The sequence below is a fragment of the Ictidomys tridecemlineatus genome, chromosome 5 (assembly GCF_052094955.1).
Source record: "Ictidomys tridecemlineatus isolate mIctTri1 chromosome 5, mIctTri1.hap1, whole genome shotgun sequence".
Taxonomy (NCBI): Eukaryota; Metazoa; Chordata; class Mammalia; order Rodentia; family Sciuridae; genus Ictidomys; species Ictidomys tridecemlineatus.
In genome coordinates, this window is record NC_135481.1 from 179,152,351 (window position 1) to 179,172,306 (window position 19,956).

Sequence of the window (19,956 nt, forward strand, 5' to 3'; positions counted from 1 at the left end):
CTCTGTGACATAAGCCATAGCATTTAAATATGACATGTTACATTAGGCATTGTAATTGAAGTTTATTCTGAATTTCTGATTTGTAATTTTTCAGCAGGGATTACTTCTCTTTAGGAACAAAGTAGTAAAGCATTAGCTTGAATATCTTAGATAACTAGTGTCTTAGAAATTGGGAGCGGCTGAGGTTGTGGCTCAGTGGTGGAGTGCTTACCTAGCACGGGTGAGACACTGGGTTCAATTCTCAGCACCATATGTAAATAAATAAAAAATAAAGGTCCATTGACAACTAAAAAATATTAAAAAAGAAATTAGGAAGTGAGAAATATGCAAATGAATTATTTAAAAAAAGAAGATTTTTAGTTTCAAAGTTTCAACTTTGTTTCTCTGGGCATATGCCTTGGTAGCCTGATCAGATTTTGGCCTTTGAGGATATCTAAAGTGGGTGAATAACTGAAAGCTTCTCCTGGCAAGACCGTTCCGCATGAGCAGTATGAGACCCGTTTTTGATCCTTTGTGGTAATCTCTCCATTGATTTTTCTGTAAGTAGTAAGGATCAAGGGGTATTTGAAGGTAGACCTTAAAGTACCATTATATGCTATATGAAGACAGTTCGCCTGGGGCTCTTGGGTTCACATCAGCTGTTATGTGGCAGAGTTGGGAGCCGACTTCCTATCTCTTCCCCCAGCTCTCAGCTCAACACTCGGCTCAATATTGTGGTGTTTAGCTCACATCAGAGCACCTTGGCTTTTATTCTACAGGACATTCCTCTGCTGTCCACTGGAGCCAAGATTTTCCAATTGGCGTGTCTTATGGAGGGGCAGTTTCTGTCATTGTGAGCACTATACCTGTTCCATTCAGTAACTTTAGCAAAAGGCACAAATTTAGAGGAAGATAACTGGAATAAATATAGTTAACTTTAAAGTGTATTGATCATCTAGTTAGAGAAATAGTTTTCTTTGATCTTATTTAATATTTGATTGCTATCAACATTACTTGAGTATATTACTATTTAAAAAATGTTAATTGTTGATGGGCTTTTATTTTATTTATTCCTATGTGGTGCCAAGAATTGAACCCAGTGCCTCACACATGCCAGACAAGCGCTCTTCCACTGATCTACAGCCCCAGTCCTGAGTATATTATTATTTGATTTTATTAACCAGTACTTATTTAAATCATTGAAGGTTAAAATCCTGCTTAATAATCATGAGTATTTGAGAAATCTGGGTACCACATGAATACGAGAAAACACATTTGATATTTAAATTATTTTAATTGCTCTAGAGCAGATTTTGGCAAACTGTGAATGGTTAGATAATAAGTATTTTAAGCTTCAAGGACCATACGATTTTGTCACAACTATTCAGAAGCTGCTGCAAACAGTTATAGATGATATGTAAAACATGGATTTGTTCGTATAATATTTTATAAAAATAAGATTCTAGCTGAATTTGGCTTATAGACCTTAGTTTGCTGACCTTTACCCAAGAGCAATAAATATATATTAGGTGCCAAACTTCAGGGAAAATTATGTTACAGCTTTAACAAGAAGCCCTCATTTATTTGTTTCATAGAGTATTAATGATTGAACCTAAAGGTGCTCTACCATTGAGTTACATCTACATTCCTTTCATTTTTATTTTTAAAATTTTTCAACTTTGAGACAGGGTCTTCCTATGTTGCTTAGGGCCTCACTAAGTTGCTGAGGCCAGCCTTGAACTTGCGGTCCTCCTGCCTCAGCCTCCCAAATTGCTGGGATTACAGGCATGCACTTCCATACCTATCCAAGTTTTGGTTTAAAGAAAATTTTTTTTTTAAATTGTATATGGACGCAATGCTTTATTTTATGTGGTGCTGAGGATTATACCCAGTGCCTCACACATGTTAGGCAAGTGCTCTACCACTGAGCTATAGCCCAAGCCCCCCATATTTTAACTTTTTTTTTTAAACTGCACTGTCATAATTCACCAAAGAAAATTTTATCCCTATCTCATTCCAACTTTGTGTTCTTTGTGTATCCTTCCAGAAATATTCTGAGGCTAAACTAACAAATATATAACATAGAAGTTACTATTTAAACCATTTTAAAGCATATAGTTCAGTAGCATTAACTATATTTACTTTGCTGTATAGCCATCTTTATTTACTTTTTTTTTGTCTAAACACAGTGTTAGTTTTTTTTATTTTTTTGTTTTTTGTTTTTGTTACTAGAGATTGAACCCAGTAGTGTATTACCACTGACCTGCATCGCCAGCCCTTTTTATTTATTTATTTTTTTTGTTTTAGGATACGGTCTCACTAAGTTGCTGAGGCTGGCCTCAAACTTGTGATCCTCCTCTCCCAAGTTGCTGGGATTATAGGTGTGTGCTACTGCATTTCTAGTAATAATTTTAAATTATTTCACATTTGTGTAAGCATATCTATCAGAACACATTTTGGAAAGTAGAACTCCTAGGCCAAAGGGTATATATATATATTTATAATTTTGACAAATAATTACTAGTTGCCATAGCAATATTTTTTTGCAAATATTTATTTTTTAGTTGTAGTTGTCAGTAACTTTATTTATTTATTTATATGCCTTTAAATTATTTTCATTTATTTTTATGTGGAGCTGAGGATGGAACCAGGGCCTCCCACATGGTAGGCAAGCGCTCTACTGCTGAACCACATCCCCAGCCCCACCATAGCAATATTATATATATACTCTTTCTGATGATCATACCAAAGAACTGTCCAGAACCTTTGTTAATTTGAGTGTTTTATCTTTGTCTTTTAGATTAATGAAAAATGGGTCTTTTAGTATGGCCATTTTGAAACTTATTTTTAAATAATCTTCTGAAAATATCATAATTATAGCACTTAGGAGACATGGAATATAAGTGTGTGTGGAATAGAAACAGGCTTTCAATGAGAATAACATTCTTAGAATAAGGTAGTAAATATTTATTATAAACACTTCATGAGATTCATAATACTATAAATAATTTACTGATATTTACCTTCCTTTTTTTTTGGTACCATAGATTGAACTCAGGGACACTTGACCACTGAGCCACATCCCCATACCTTTTCTATATTTTATTTAGAGACAGGGTCTCACTGAGTTGCTTAGCACTTTGCTTTTGCTGAGGCTTGCTTTGAACTCTTGATCCTCCTGCCTCAGCCTCCCAAGCTGCTGAGGCATGGAAGTGCCATGGCACCCAGCCCTTCATTTTTTTTTTTTTTAAATTAAATACATGACAATAGTGGAATGCATTTTTTAAAATATGGACACAATATCTTTATTTTTATGTGATGCTGAGGATGGAACATGCAAGGCAAGCGCTCTGTCACTAAGCTATAACCCCAGTTCTCCCAGCTCTCCAGTTTTAAAACCTAGAAAAAATAATGTATATACATATATTTGTCTGGTTTTATTTTATATTAATTTATATTAATTCAAGTTGATTAATATTAATTTTAATGGTTGATCTGTACATCTTTTTATTAAGAATTAACCTTCCTCCTTTAACTATATTTTTATATCCTTTAGGCCGAGGGTTTGTCATTTTCTTACTAATTGTATAGGCTTTTATTGGGGATACTGCAGGCGGATTGAACCAGGGCCTTTGGATGTGCCAGGCAAGTACTGTACCACTGAGCTACGTTCTCAATCCCTCTCCTGCTTTTTTTGAGTAGGGTCTCACTAAATTGCTGAGACTGGTCTTTAATTTGCAATCCTGCCTCATCTTCCCAAGTAGTTGGGATTACACGGTATGTGGAATTACATGTGTGTACACCATACTCAGTTGTATAGGCTTTTTATAGAGGTTTTGTATAGGCTGTAGTAGGAATTACAAATATTTTTTTTTCCATTTTTTCATCTGTTACAAAGTTATGTATTTGCTATTTTTGGGGGGCTACATTATTTTTATCTATGAACTCAAGGAGTGTTGATACCTTTATGATACTGACTCTTGTTCTCCAGGATTAGGATGCATTGTCTTTGTTTTCTTCAAATAGTATTTTAAGATTTTCTTCATAGAAATCTTGCAAATTTGTTATGTTCATTCATAGATATGTTATCTTTCAGGTTATTCTACTTTCTTTTTTAAATATTTACTTTTTAGTTGTAGTTGGACACAATACCTTTATTTTATTTATTTATTTTTTTTATGTGGTGCTGAGGATCAAACTCAGGGCCTCACACATGCTAGGCAAGCGCTCTACTGCTGAGTCACAACCCAAGACCATTTTATTCTACTTTCTAAATTTAAACTTTTTAAATGAATAATATATATAAGCCAGACCCATATGAAAATTCATCACCATGAATTTTGAAATTTAGCTGTATTCGACTAATTTTTGGTGAGTCCTAGTTCTCATGATACAAAGTCATTGGTGAGGCAGATTTTCTTTTTCTTATTTTGCAAATTCACATGCTATTTTATTTTTTAAAATATATTTTATTTGTTCTAATTAGGTGTACATGACAGTAGAATGCATTTTGACACATCATACGTAAATGGAGTATAACTTCTCATTCATCTGGTTGTACGTGATGTAGACTTACATAGGTCGTATAATCATATATACCCACAGGGTAATAATGTCTGATTCATTCTACTGTCATTCCTACCCCCATGCCCCCTCCCCTCCCATGAGGCAGATTTTCTTTCTTCTCTTTTCAGTATTGGAGATTGAACCAAACACTCTACCACTGAGCTACATCCTGACGCTTTTCATTCTTTATTTTTTTGAGACAGCATCTCATTAAATTGTTGAGACTGGCATCAACTTGTGATCCTTCTGCCCCACCCTCCTGAATAGCTTGGAGTACAGGCATGTGCCATTGCACTTAGCCCGACTTTCATTCATAATTATTAATCTGTTTCTGCTACTAATTGCCTTTATTGTCTTATACACTTTACTTTTCCTCTCAGACCTTTAGTTTTCATAAGGGTAAATTGGAGACTCTTATCTGAGGTCTCCCTTCTAGTTCTGCCCACGGTGATTTGGTGTGGTTAGTTTACTAGTAGTCTTATATTTGCCCAGGGAAGCCTTCTTGATGCTAAGACTTATTGACTTCAAATGGTTGAGGATTGTCTAAGCTTTGATTTTCTATTTCCTTGTTGCTGGACTGGTGGCCCACCATCAGAGTCATATCAGGAAGCTCACTGTCCACCCCAGTGCTTATCTGTTGGTTGGATAATTAAGATTTAGGAATTTGGATTGGAATTGTTTGAAGTGTCCTTGTTCTCTGTCTCTGGAAGACTGCCTTTTCTCTCCATTCCTTCCTCTGGACCTTTAGCTTCAAACTGTGGCTCTCTTCATGTCTCCCAATGCCACTCTCATTAAATCCTTCCTTTCCTTTTCAGCTTCCTACCACTTTACCTCTACTCTCCAATACCCAGGGAAGGCAGTAGAGCCTAGGGGTTAAAACAGTTAGTTATACAATTAGCCAAGTTCATGTTCTCATCCACCTTTGCCTCTTAACCAGTTGTATGATATTTGATAATGTTTGGATAGAATAAATGTGAAATGTTATCATGATTATTACAAGGGGATCAAAGTGAAATGGTTGTCCATTAGTAATAGAAATTTAATACATAAAGCCATGTGCTAGGCTCTATAGTGGGTGATTTGTATATGAATCATTGAATCCTCACAGACAGCCCATGGGATATATATATATATATAAATAGTATCCCATTCTACAGATGGGGAAACTGAAGCCCAGGGATAAGTGACATGTGCAGAGTCACACAGCTGATGAATGAGCCATAATGCAAACTCAGCTTTTTGTCACTCCAAGTTAGTCTAGTTCTCTAAAGATCTAAATGATTTTCATTCAATTCCCATAAAGTAATCAGGAAAGTAAAATCCTCTAGAAATGGAAGTAAAACCCTCATTATTTTGAGGTCAGCACTATTTAATATATCTAAATGTTCTTTATCTATACTATGCAGTGTCTGCTAGCCTCATGTATCTGCTGGGCATTAAAGAGGTGGCCTGGGGTACTGAGAACTGACTTTTTAACTTATTTATTTAACTGTACAGCTTCATGTGGCCAGTGGCTACCACATTAGATAGTGGTTTAGAAGTCAGTATAGGAAGTGCTCCCTCCCTTCTCATTCTACCTGTTCCTCTAGCAAGTGGATCATACTTTTTGTTAGAGGACACCTTCTGAGTTTAATTTTTGTTGCTTCTTTAATTCTAACAGTGTGAAGAGTGCCAGTGCTGGCAGCATGGGGTCTGCATGGGATTACTGGAAGAAAATGTGCCCGAGAAATACACCTGTTATGTTTGCCAAGACCCTCCAGGTAGAGATTTCTAAAGTCAGGAGTATTAACAATATATAGCCTTTTCCTTAGCACAGCTGATCATGAAACATCCTAAGTGTATGTGATCTTGAGACTCATTTCTTCGTTATCATTTAGACTCTGATTCCTCCTCACCTTTTTAGCACATCTGGTGGCCAGTTCTCCTGAACTTACCTGTGAGAGATATGTGTAGACCTGGCCTTGAGTTAGAATTTTTTCTTTATTTAAATTGTGGTTGGAAACAAAAACAAAAAATATCTACTTTGCATTCAGTACAATTGTTCATGATAAACACTTTCATCTGGCTTGATTGAAACTCTATTATAAGAATACGAATGCTCCATGAATTAGCATTTCATCCTTGCTCAGGGCCCTGTTAATCTTCTGTTAGTGATCCAAGTTTTAGCATATGTGCTTCTGCATGGGCACCTTTTCCTTTTCTTGAGGGCTAGTGAGGAATGACATGTGGGTTCCATCCTTGACTTTTTGGGGATACTGGAGGATTAGAAACCTGCCTCTGTTTCCTGTGGTGACATCTCCCACCTGTTGGGTCATTGCCACCTGGAAAGGAGAGGTGCCCTGGAGGGTAAGGGCAATGGCATCATTGCTTAGGACTTATTGCCACCCAGAGCAGTGTCTTGATAGCAGGACCATTTAATTTTGTAGTTACAGGGGCCACCTGTGGCTCTTGAATGCCTCTTTCCAGACAGGAGGATTGTAAACCTCTCTCTCATCCTGCTGTCAGTGGGATGGTGACATAATCTCCCTTTACCACCTCTGCCATCTCTCCGTTACTTCCTGTCCTCCAAATTCCATTGTAGGTAGACAATGCATGGGAACCTCTATTTCTGTTATTTTGCTTGATTTTATGAGATGACCAGGTGGGTCTTCTACTCTCATTTGCTCATGAGGAAAAAAAATGATACAAATGACCTTCCTAACCTCATAAAGTAATTGGAGTTAGAACTGGTTTGTGGTGCCAAATCTCTTGATTTTTCTGGTTATATAGGGAGGATCTGAAGACCTCTATTGTGACACTATCTTTATTTGTACAAGATTAGTGCATAGATAGAGAAGAATCTGCCTCTGTTTGTCTCTTTATCCTCAGGAAAATATGTCGTCAGGTGGTTAGACAGATGAGCAAACACAAACCTGGAAAAAATATGATTAGCCAAAGATCACTCCACCAGTTAATGCCAGACAGGTGATGAGAACCAGAGACAAAGGTTTTGACTTTTGTCTTATAAAATAGGAAGTGCTGTTCTCAATCCTCCTACTAGAACCCTGCTACAGCAACTGCCTGTGAGGTTCTCCCCATAATCTCAAAGGCTCCCTAGGACACCCTTTAAATGTCTTTTTACCTTGTCTTTCTCTCCACTTTTCCTTCTTTAGAAATTGCACACACTGTTTTCAGCATGTCCTATGAACTTTCTGAACTTCTTTTAATTGGCAAGACTGTGGATAGACTCTTCCTTGAACTGAGCCTTGAATATCTGTCACATGTCCTTTTTTTTTTTTTATAGACTATTTCACTCTGAGTAGGTTGGACCAAAGATTTAACCTAACAGATTCAATTCTTAAAAATGTTTTTAACAGAATCAAATTGTCTCTCTACTGTGTGTGTTGTAAAGGCCAGAAGTCCAAGGATCTTGATAAGAGATTACCTGGGTTACTTCAGGTTTTTGCAGTTATTGACAGATGAACAATCCACAATCTGGTTAGAAGCTGTATCCTAGCCTTTTGGATTAGAAAATGCTACTGAGCCACCTGTGCTTATGGTTTTAGTCTTTCCTAAGGAGGTCTTTTAATGAGTAGGACCACTGAAGCATCCCTGTAGTGTAACAGATGGAAAATAGAGGTCCAGAGAAGGGAAGGACGGTACAGTTGTAATAGGTGGTACAGTTGTAATGGGAATTAGAGCTTCTTTCCATTTTTTTGGTAAATTGATTCAAGGTGATTTTTGCTAGGCACTATAGCTACAACCTTGAACTTGATGGTTCCTATTCCTTTTGATTCTTAGAGGGATTGAGAACAGAAACAGATGTTAAAAAAGAGGTAAATAAATAAAATTTTGTTAGGTAGAGATGAAACTGTGGTGGGGAGGGGGGCATTAAAAGGGGGAATGACCCATGGTTCTGAAAAGCTCTCTTAACTTTGGGAGGTGTAGCAAGAGGCCTTTCTGAGGAGATGGTAAGGAACCACCCCTGCAGTGTCCTGGAGGAATAGTGCTCCAGACCGAGGGGGTGCTAGAATAGAACCAAGAGGCCAAGCCTGGGAAGAGGTTTTTTTTTTTTTTTTTTTTTGTGTGTGTGTGTATTCTAGAAACTAAGAGGAAGCCACTGTAAGATTGGGGAGAAGAGGGAGGGAAGTTGCTGGGTACTGAAGGCCTCCATTAGCCAGAATTAGGGTTTGGGGTTTTCTTCAGTGAGCAGCTGAAAGTAGCAGAAGATTTTAAGTAGGGAAGGGAATGACATGATTTAAATATAAAAATATAACTCAGGTTCATATTCCACCTCTGGCCAGTTCTGTGAGATCAGGGAATGTAGATGCCTTATCCCCAACACCTAGCGGAGAGTCCAGCATGGAGTCAGTATAAACTGAGTGTACACTGGATGAATAAATGAACAAAATGAACACAGCAGTCCATCTTTCATGCAATGATTATCTAATGATGAAATGACCTGGATTTCCTCCAGGCCATGCTTAACCCTTTCATTGTCACTGCTTTAGGTCAGAGGCCTGGCTTCAAGTACTGGTATGACAAGGAGTGGTTGAGCAGGGGACATATGCATGGCCTAGCATTTCTAGAAGAGAACTACTCCCATCAGAATGCCAAGAAGATCGTTGCCACCCACCAGCTTCTTGGTGATGTGCAGAGAGTGATCGAGGTTCTGCACGGCCTGCAGCTCAAAATGAGCATTTTGCAGTAAGTATTGTACCTGAAACTTTCAGGAGGTGTCTGGTTTGGTACTGAATGGGGATGGGATAAATTTGAGAAGTAGAAAATTCACAAAATCAGGCACAATGTTATATTATCAACATTCCTTTTTAAAGGTATCGACCATTTTTAAATTGTTAAATTTAATTTAACAATTAAATTTATCTATTTTAAGAACTTATTGAATTCTGAAAATATATGCACCCATGTAGCTGGCGCCACTATCCAGATATAATGTATTGCCAAGCATAGTGGTAGACGCCTGTAATCCCAATGGCTTGGAAGGCTGAGGCAAAAGATAAAAAGTTTGAGGCCAGCCACAGCAACTTAGCAAGGCCCTTAGCAAGTTAGCAAAACCTTTTCTCAAATCAAAAAAATAGAAAGGGCTGGGGATGTAGCTTATTAGTAAAGTACCCTGGGGTTCAATCCCAGTCAAAAGAAAAAAAAGATATAGCGTGTTTTATTTTGGTGCACATTCTGAATTTTTTGTTTTTAATTGTGGCAACATATATGTAATATAAAATCTACCACCTTTTTAAGAAAAAGGGTTTTTGGTTTTGTTTTTTTTTTTTTTTTGAGATGGAGTCTTGCTATGTTGCCCAGACTGGTTTTTGAATTCCTAGGCTCAAGCCTAGTAAAGTTGAAAGCTGGGTTGAAAGCTGCCAAAAGAGTGACTGTTGGCAAGACTTGCTCTCTAGCATGATTAGTTGCTTAATATATTTGTTTCTTGGTGATTTGCTCATATGGAAATTTTAGGCTTTTTGGATCTATACTACTTGCTTTTAATGACCCAAAGTTTGAGGAGTGAAACTAAAGTGTGAATTTCCTTCTGTGGTTATATTCTACATGTCAGATGACCTAAGTTCATGTAAGCTCTGAAAAAGATGTGTAACTCTTACTGGAGTGTGTGGGCTTTTATAACCTACCCTTCCCCCATTTTTTTTTTTTTTTTTAAACCAAATACAGCAAGTAGGCCCTTGAGTAGGATGGCCACACTTCCATGCTTCTGAGGTGGAGCCAAGTCTATAACCCAAGTCCTGGCTCCCATCACATATTGTCCTCAATCTAACTGCTTCTGCTCAGAACTGAAACATGGCTGTGTGGACTTTCTTTTGGTCTTGCTATAGTCTGGCAGGATCTGCTTCTCTTCTATAAAGATTGCTTCTTAAGTCCTCCCATGAGCCTTAATATAGGAAGTTAGTCCTATAGGACTTCTTATAGTGAAGTTATGAGAAAACAATGACAAACTAGTGCCCAAAGAGTTAAGATGTGGTAGACTACTCCTTGACAAGATTTCCTTCATGTTGATTAGTTCTGAAGGCCTCCTGGTGCCAGGCAAGTGTAGTGTCAGGGCTCTGGGATGGCAGAATGGAAGTCTACTTCCTCTTGTGCCCTCTGGAACTCGGAGGCCTGGCCTCAAGTTCTGGCATGAGGGTTAGAGCAAGGAACATTGAGCAAGAATCTAAAGTGGTTTAGGTAAAAACTAAGCCACTATAATAAAGAGCCCCCAAACAGAGACTTTCTCACATACTGAATGCTTAAGCGAAGGCAGAATTCTATTCATGGACTTGGAGATTTGATTTCCATCTTTCTGTTACCGTGGCATTCTCCTGGGGTTACCCTCGTCTGCATGGTTTCAGTTCCGTTCCATCTGATTGCTTGGGATTTTCCTCATCTGTGTGGTTGAGGCAGTCTCAACTATTCTTTGGCTCTGTCCCTGTCCCCAGAAGAGGAAAAGAGAAAAAGAGGAGGGCAAGCAATTTTATGGACTCCTGACTTCAGGAAAGGCTAGCCAGATGGCCGTAGGCCCTGATCAAACTCAAGAATATGGTTGGGTGTGGTATAAGAGTAGTGCAGGAGGATGGATGCTAGGGGCAGTTAGAAGTTGTCGTGACAGGATCTGTTGACTTGAACTGAATCAAATGACAGCTCTAGATAGGATGTCAGAGACTAACTATCCCTCACTTATATAAACTAGGAAAGTATTACTCTGTATAAACAAAATGAGTTTATTCTTAATGGGATGCCAGAAATTGAAGTAGGTGGAAGGTGGTCTAATGTGAGGCCCTGGAAAACATCAGGTGATGCTCTTGGTTGATTTCTACCAGATGGTATTGTTCTCCTTCTTAACAAAATGCAGTGCTCTGTTTCTGTCCTATATTCTGGAGCATTGTCCCTCTGGACTCTGTTTTTTGAGCCTTTACCTTTATAGAAGTGACTTTGTACAAGATGTCTAACTTAAGAGGATATGGGAAGATCTTTTTAGTCTTGATCCTGGGAAAGGTAGAGATGGCCCCAGTTATGTCTGTGTACACCAGGATAGTCTCTGCTATCAGGGGCACTAGGTATTCAACCTTAGAAATAATGTTTCCAAGTGACCTGGTGAATTTATTCTCAAAGACAAACAATAAAACTGGGAGTAATTTCAGAGCATCTGTCATCATAAAAAAGAAAAAAAAAAGCGGCATGGGTGGACTATACATACCTTCTTCAGAGGTAAGAGTCAGTCATCCTTGTGAGGAATAGCTGAGGCTTCAGATCTTAGCTGGGAGAGTGAACATTATAGAAGGGAGGTAGCAGAAGACTTCTGTGGTTTTTAAAAGGGCAAGTCTGTACTGTGGCTCATGTGCTCCATGTTTATGAATTTCAGATGTCAGTGGACTTGGAAGTTATCAATGACTTCCATCTCCCCTATGTAGCTATGATTTCAGAGGTGTGCTGTAATCTTGGGTGGGTTTCTGGTACAGGGTCTGATATCCTGCCTTGAGGTGACCCAGTGACCCAGGCTGCCTTGATACCCGTTGTTTCCTCTCCTTCCCCAGTGGATGGGAGTGTCATGGGATTGCTGGAGTGGGAAAGCTGAGAAAATCTAGCAGGCCCTAGATTTTTAGGTTCTGCAACATGGCTCGATATCTCCATGTCCATGTCCAATTCCACTTCTGCAGGAAGACTTCAGGTAAGAGTCAGGGTGTCTCCATATATGTGAGTTAAGTTACAATCTACTTTCAGTATTTCTCATTGAGGGCTAGGAAGGCTCTGTTGGCAGTTTTGCAGAGAGACAATTCTCTGTGTGGGATTGCATAACCATAACTAGATTCTGTGAACTAAAGACTAGTATACCTCTCAGGATTGTGATAACCTAAAAGGCCCCACATGTTCATAAATACATTTCTGAATGAACTACATGTGAGTAGCACCTCTCTGTTCTCTCACTTGTTCATAATTATGCCCTGGAGGTTATTACCATCCTAACCATACTGAATGTCCTGGAGAATCCCCCTGTTTCCCACAGCATCTTCTTCCCCCCTCCCTTTTTTCCTTCCCTTCTACCTTTTGTTTAATGGTCATAAGTTGTAATGGAGGTTCTGGGTGAATTGAAAGGTGAATTTTATATATTGACTTTTAAACTTTTAGAAAATATATATTCTGTGGAATAAATTTTTATCACATATATAAAACTGAAGCTAAAATTTCACCAAATACCTATTTTTACGTAATGCACTGTGTTATTTTCTGTTCTTTTTATTTATTTATTTATTTTGGTACCAGGGATTGAACTCAGGGGTACTCAACCACTGAGCCACATCCCCAGCCCTAGAGACAGGATCTCACTGAGTTGCTTAGTGCCTCATTGTTGCTGAGGCTGGTTTTGAACTTGAGATCCTCCTGCCTCAGCCTTCCGAACCTCTGGGATTACAGGCGTGTGCCACTGTACCCGATCTGTTCAATTTTTTTTTCCTTTTTAAAAAATTGATTGCAATCCAATAAATTAATTTAACGACCTTCATTTGGGTTGAAGCTCAAGAGGGAATGATTCTGGGAGACTCTAAAAGTCAAAACAGTTTTGTGAATACATTCATGTAGGCACAGTTTGTAACAGATTTTCAGTAGTCTGTGACCCTATAAAGAAAATCTTTAAAGGATTTTTCTCTTTAATAACAAGTTTTTCTCTTCACAATGGTGAAAGTAGAAGATTTTAGAAAAAATTTTAGAAACTTCATTATTTGGGTGTGCTCATACACACCTATAATCTTAGCCACTAGGGAGGTTGAGGCAGGAGGATTCCAAGTTCAAGGTCAGCCTGGGCAACTCAATAAGTCTATCTTTAAATTAAAGTGATTGGGAGTATAGCTTATTTGTAGAGGTACTCTGACTTCAATCTCTAATACCAGGGAGAAAAAAAGAAACTAAATTATTATTTTTTTTAATATTTACTTTTTAGTTGTAGTTGGACACAGTACCTTTATTTTCTTCATTTTTATGTGCTGAGGATGGAACCCAGGGCCTCACACATGCTAGGTGAGTGCTTTACTGCTGAGCCACAACCCCAGCCTGAAACTAAATTATTAATGGTCATATAAGCATGATAGTTACACACCCTGTTGCCAGTCATGATGGTATTTTGGTAATCAGGTGCCATTTCATGCCAGGATTGTTATGACTGTTTATTAAGAGCACTTGACCACCAACAGAGTGTTTCATCATTCACTTAATTTTTTGTTTTTGTGGTACTAGAAATTGAACTCAGGCGTACTCTATCACTGAACTACATTTCTGGTCCTTTTTAAAAAAAATTTATTTTAAGACAGGGTCTCATTTAATTGCTGAGGCTGGCTTTGGACTTGTGATCTTCCTGCCTTAGCCTCATGAGCAGTTGAGATTACAGGCATGTGCCACCATGCCCAGCTCTTCTGACCATCTTTGAGCTGAGACGTGGTCTTTTGCTTTGGATTATTTTGTGCTTTTTTTTTGATACTGGAGTTTGAACCTAGATATGCTTTACCATTGAGCCACATATCCAGCTTTTTTTTTTTTGAGACAGGATCTTGGTAAAGTAGCTGAGATTACAGACATATGCCACTGCACTCATCCAGTTCACTTAATTTTTATAAAACTCAGAGGTGCTTGCAGACAGATGACTAGCCCATTTTCTGAAGAAGGAAGCAGGAGCCAGGCAGTAGAGCACACACCTGTGATCCCAGTAGTTTGGGAGACTGAGGGCAGGAGGATTACAAGTTTGAAGCCAGATTCAGCAACTTAGTGAGACCCTGTCTCAAAAAGTAAAAAGGACAAGGGATGCGACTCAGTGGTAAAGCAACCCTGGGTTCAATTCCTAGTGTGAAAAATGAATGAAGGAGGAAGCAGAAATTCATCTGGTTGAGGAAGTTGTCCCAGCTGTACTGCTGATCAGCAGCTGTGTCCAGGCATATTCACTGGTGGCACGTGTCCAGAATGGGAGTTCTCAGGAAGTGGTTGCCTAAGGGACCAAGGATTTATGTTCCTTCTTGTTTGGAAAAAGGTGGCATGTGGCCAGATAGCCCAAGTGGAAGCTGTTCTTCTTGGGAGAGTGTTTGGGAACTGAGAAGTCCTGCAGTCATGCCGTTTACCTCATAGCCCTTTCCATGTTCACCCAACAGAAGTAGGGAGCATCCCGATCTACAGCTGTGGTGCCAGCCTTGGAAACAGCACTCAGGGGAGGGCAGAGCTCAGTCCAGACACATCCATGGCACGGATGCCAGGAGCAAGGAGGAAGCCTCAAGCTATAGAACTTTGAATGGGGTGGTGGAGAAGCCTCTGCCGCTGCCCCTGCCCCGATCTGTGGAAGAGTCTTATATCACCAGTGAGCACTGCTACCAGAAGCCCCGCGCCTATTACCCTGCTGTGGAACAGAAGCTGGTGGTAGAGACACGGGGCTCTGCCCTTGATGATACAGTTAACCCCCTTTGTGAGAATGGTGATGATTCCCTCTCCCCTCGCCTGGGCTGGCCTCTAGACCAAGACAGGAACAGAGGGGACAATGACCCCAAACTCAGCTCCCCAAAGGTATGTGCTTTGCTTGTACTTGTTCTTCCTTCAGTGTTTGAGTGTTTGTAATAAGTTTTAATAGAACCATATTTAAATGTGCTTGTCATAGATTGTGTTTTGATCTGCTAAAATGGCTATCAAGTCAGGAGAGTCCAAAGATCATAGGTTCCAGGAAACCTTACAAAATGGCACTAGTGAGTGGAGGTGACAGGTGGAGAGGTGGGAAGTAGCAGGAGAGTAGGGTTGATTGGAACTTGAAAACATGAAACTAAGAAAAATTTATATATATATTTTAAACATAATTGTCCTAGCAATAATAATTGTTAATTGTTATAAGGCATACTGTTTTTGATAGAATTGTGATATCCTTATTTTGACTTTTAACTTTGCCACTGTGTCATAAGGAGGATCCCTTTCATCAGAATATTCACTGCTTTCAATAGTTTTCCAAAGAACCTTCTATCTTTTGTATATTAGCCATTCTCTTTGGAACCCCTTTGTGTCATCCTGTAATTGCCATGTTTTCATCTTTAACTGTTCACCAGTACCTTTGTGCCTGTCCTTAGATTGTCAGTCAGGCTTTGTGTGATTTTTAGAACTTCTCTGCCCTGGTCATGCTTGCTTTCAAAGACTTTGTCTGGAGGGTTGGCATCATAAGCATTAAGTATAGTGCTACATTCTGCCAAGAGGGAGCATCCTAGACTATGCCTTCCAGGGTGGGGATTACACCTTATTTGTCCTTTGCCCTTGTTTGTGTCTAAACAGTGTGGTAAGGACAGTCTTTTCAAACAGACCGAGTTTCAAGTCTGGTATTGGCCACTTTGTGATTCTGATTACTTCACTTCTTTCATGAGATCCTATTTCCTCATTTGTAGAATGGGGCCTCCAGACAGGGCCTCTCAGTTATTGTGGAATTTGTTTGTGAAAAGCTCTGAGAACATTGCTTTGCACATAGTAAGCACTAAATCAGTATTAACTGGAATTTGTTTCATTTTGAATTAATGAAAGGTTGAGATTTCAAACTCCAGAAAATGTTTGCAATTCTGAGGACTAGGTCTGCTTTCTAATACAAAATTAGAAAATACCTGGCAAGGCAACCAAGGGTTTCGGTTTCTTCAGGCAGTAGTGAGCTTACTAAAGCCATCACTGTGTTTACATATCTTATCCTGTTTGATCCTCATGAGCCTTCAAAGTAGGTTTTACTACCTCTGTCTTTGAAGAGAGGGACTGGAGGCTCAGAGGGGAAGTAACTCACCAGGCCACACATTCAGCAAGAGTCAGAGCCAGGATTCTCCAAATATGTATTGACCCATGTGCTATCTGTCATCCACATTAACACTTCTCTAGTAAGCTCCCTGGTCCCTGGGCGACCCACTTAAGGCTGGGGCATTGAGCTAGCTAGGGGGAAGCATATTCTGGGCCACCCCAAGGAGGTGGTATTGGTGCATTGGGTAGGCTTCTGCTCAGTATCCACATGAGAAGGAGGAAAGGGCGATGGGGGTTTGGAGTATTCAGATGGCAGCTGGTTTTTCCAGAGGTTTGCAACTTAGTAACTTGTCATCACATCCTCAGGTGAGAGACTATGTCTCCAAAAAGGTCCTACCAGAGGAAGCCCCTGCTCGGAAGCTGTTGGACAGAGGTGGAGAGGGGCTGTTGAGCTCTCAGCACCAGTGGCAGTTTAACCTGCTGACACACGTGGAGTCTCTTCAGGATGAAGTCACTCATAGAATGGATTCCATTGAAAAGGAGTTGGACGGTAGGGCTCCTCCCTTGGCTACCTGCCCATTGACATGAACTCTGTCTTCCATGAGCCGCTTTCTTGGGTTTTCTTGATAATTTCCCTTTTGAATTGGGGTCTCACTATGATGCCCAGGCATTACTTGTGGACTCAAGTAATCCCTGCCTCAACCTTTAGAGACAGACATGTGCCATCACACCAGCTTGAGTTGCTTTTGCTTTCTTTTTTAAAGTATTTTTTAGTTGGTGCTGAGAATTGAACCCAGTGCTTCACACATGCTAGGCAAGCACTTTGCCACTGAGCCACAACTCAGCCCCTTGAGTTGGTTTTTCAACACCACCACTACCATATCCGTGCACACAACCCCTTCTCTGACTGCATGTATGCACACTCAGACAGACAGACAGACACACACACACATACACACACACACACACCAAAATCTGGCTATCCAAGGATATCTATATTATTGCCTCTTCTTTTTAGCCTCACCACCCCCAAGATGTACAAGCCTTACTTATAGTATTATTGGGTACTTGTAAAGTCCAGTAATATCAGAAGCCCTCTTTCTTGTGCCCAATCCCTTTTGTAAAGGGTAGGATGCAGGGCTGGAGGTGTAGCTTAGTGGTACAGCATGTGCTTAGCATGAAGGAGGGCCTGAGTTCTACCCCCATTACCACAAAAACACAACTAAACAAACAAAAGGTAATATACAGAAGAGCAGCTGGATCCTGCTTGTGGGAAATGTGTAATCTGAGCAAATCTTTACTAATACATTTCTCTGGAAATTAAAATTTTGACTTGAATTTTTAGTATGTTTAAAGATATAATCTGAAAACCTTTAATTTCAATCTTTGATAAACTCTAAAATGAAGCCTTCTCCCCTTTAGCTAGTAGAGAATTAAGAAATTGGCTGAGTCATTTGTGTAGTCCAGGATATTTCTCTCTGTTGATGGTGATGGACAGGCTGGATGGACTGAGTATATAATTATGTACATGATCAAGTTTAGTCTCTCTTGACCCTCAGGAAATTGCCAGTTTTGGTTTTGAAGATAAAATTCTTTCTTGATTGTTTATTTATTTCCAGATTATTTTCTTCTTAAAAACTGAGCCCAATTAAGAAATAAATGTTGAGTTTGAAGATTCTGGTTATAGTCAGGCTAGGATGTCTTTACTGGGGGATACAAAACATACAAGAATATTACTCAGAGAAGAATGCCAAGTTAGGTGAGGAATGACCAGGACCTGCATGTGATTGAGGCCACACCAGGGCTGGAAAATATTGACAGGAAGCCTTCTTGGAACTCCTGGAACTGCTGCCAAACTTTGAAGGGAGTGGTGATGTTTTCTGCTGGAGAGGGGATGATTTGGTTGGTGGTTGATGAGAGCACTAGGTCAATGTGAAAAGGGCTGACCTGTTGGAGAACAGAAAGGAAGAGAGAGTGGGTGGAGAGACAGATCAACTGACTGACCTGCACATCATCAAGCACACATCCTGCCTCTGAGGCAAGCCCAAGGGCACATCTGGAAGGCTTATATCTTTTACTTCTAAGATGTTTCTTAGGTTTTTAAAATTATAGTTGATGCTACTGTATGTAAAAACCATGCTAAGAAGATTGAATGCCAGACTGGAAATTGTAGATTTTGAGAGAATGGCAGAAATGTCTCTGGGTCCCTGAGAGGAAGCTTAGCACCATGGAGACAGGATGAATCCTGTTGTTGACAAAGGAACCACCCTCAAGGGAGAAGTTGGAGCCTATGCAGATCTTATCTTCCTTGAGGCCTGGACTCACCAAGTGGGCATTGTGGCAAGAAGATAAGCCTGGGCTCCCTCTGGTCTCCCAGCAGACCTTTACTGTGTCCCACTGATTGAGACTCACATGTTCTTATGTGTTTCATCACTCCAGGCCCTGAGAGGCACCAAGTATGCAAGAAAATCAATTTTATTTAGGTAAATAGACTTTTTATTTAGTTAACACACTTTTGCATTATATGTAAGATTCATCAGAATCCTTTTTTAGGGAGATCCTCAGTTCATTTTATATCTTTACTTTATTAGAAGAGACAAATATCAATGATATCATCTCATTACATGTAATTACAAACCATAGTAAGTGCTCAAGGAAGAATGTGTGATCGCACCTGTAATACAGGGACCAGATTCCGGAAGGAGAGTTGGGGAAAGCATCCCTAAGGAATAACTTGCAGGGAAAAGAGAATTTAGGAGAATGAAGAGGTAAGTTAGGGCTCATATTTGAGGAAGGGAGGGGCTTGTGTGACAGGTGACAGGTTGCTTGAGGAACAGGCATCGGGAGGGTCTTCTTTCTGCCCTCCAGAATCCAGAAGGTGCTCAGTGTAGATTGGTGCATGGACTACAAAGGCTACAGGCAAGATGGGGTAAGCACAGAGTGTAAGTGGAAGGTTTAAGTGGCTCTTGACAAAGGTGTAGAATTCCCAAAGGTCTCTCCACTAAAGCCAGAGTTTTGTTAAGGGGAAGGCAAACATCTTTCTATAGAAAAATCCTTGTCTCGTAAGAAAAATAGCTTTTTAGATGTTGAGCCAATTATTAAGTATATTAGAACCTAGATATCTTATATTAAATACTTAAAGGCAGAAAATAAGAGTATTTTATGCAACCAATAACTATGTGTCAATCAAGAATTAATACGAGGGCTGGGTTATGGCTCAGTGGTAAAGTGTTTGCCTAGCATGCATGAGGTACTGGGTTCAATTCTCAGCACCACATACAAATAAATAAAATAAAGATCCATTAACAACTAAAAATAATAAAAAAAAAGAATTAATACAAAGTAAATCAGAATTGATGGTGATAAAAACTGACCTTTTCAAATCCCTGTAAATTTTTTTGGTACTGGGGATTAAACCCAGGGGCACTTAACCACTGAGCCACATCCCCAGCCCTTCTTATTTTTTTGCTCAGAGCACAGGCTGGCTTTGAACATGTGATCCTTATGCCTCAGCTTCTGAAGTAGCTGAGATTATAGGTATGTGCCACCATGTCTGGCAGATTTTCACCTTTCTTGACAGGAGGCTAAAATACCAGGATATTTACAACACTGGAAAACTTTAGAAAGAGTGGGCAGTGATACTAGGAAAAGTGGGTCCTTTAAAGCCACCTATACTCTGCACTAACACAATAGCCAGTAGCA

General features: G+C 39.6%; 1 protein-coding gene across 7 annotated transcripts in view; it reads left to right on the plus strand.

Annotated features, from left to right (window-relative positions):
• The window catches only part of Phf20 (PHD finger protein 20), a 126,324-nt gene that overhangs the window by 103,495 nt on the left and 2,873 nt on the right, over positions 1-19,956 (plus strand). For all 7 annotated transcript variants that reach the window (XM_040275986.2, XM_005329880.5, XM_021729561.3 and 4 more), the window contains 4 exons: positions 6,206-6,305; positions 9,036-9,231; positions 14,661-15,066; positions 16,621-16,804. In XM_040275986.2, the coding sequence (XP_040131920.1) occupies positions 6,206-6,305; positions 9,036-9,231; positions 14,661-15,066; positions 16,621-16,804 (886 nt within the window). The remainder of the gene's footprint in view (positions 1-6,205; positions 6,306-9,035; positions 9,232-14,660; positions 15,067-16,620; positions 16,805-19,956) is intronic.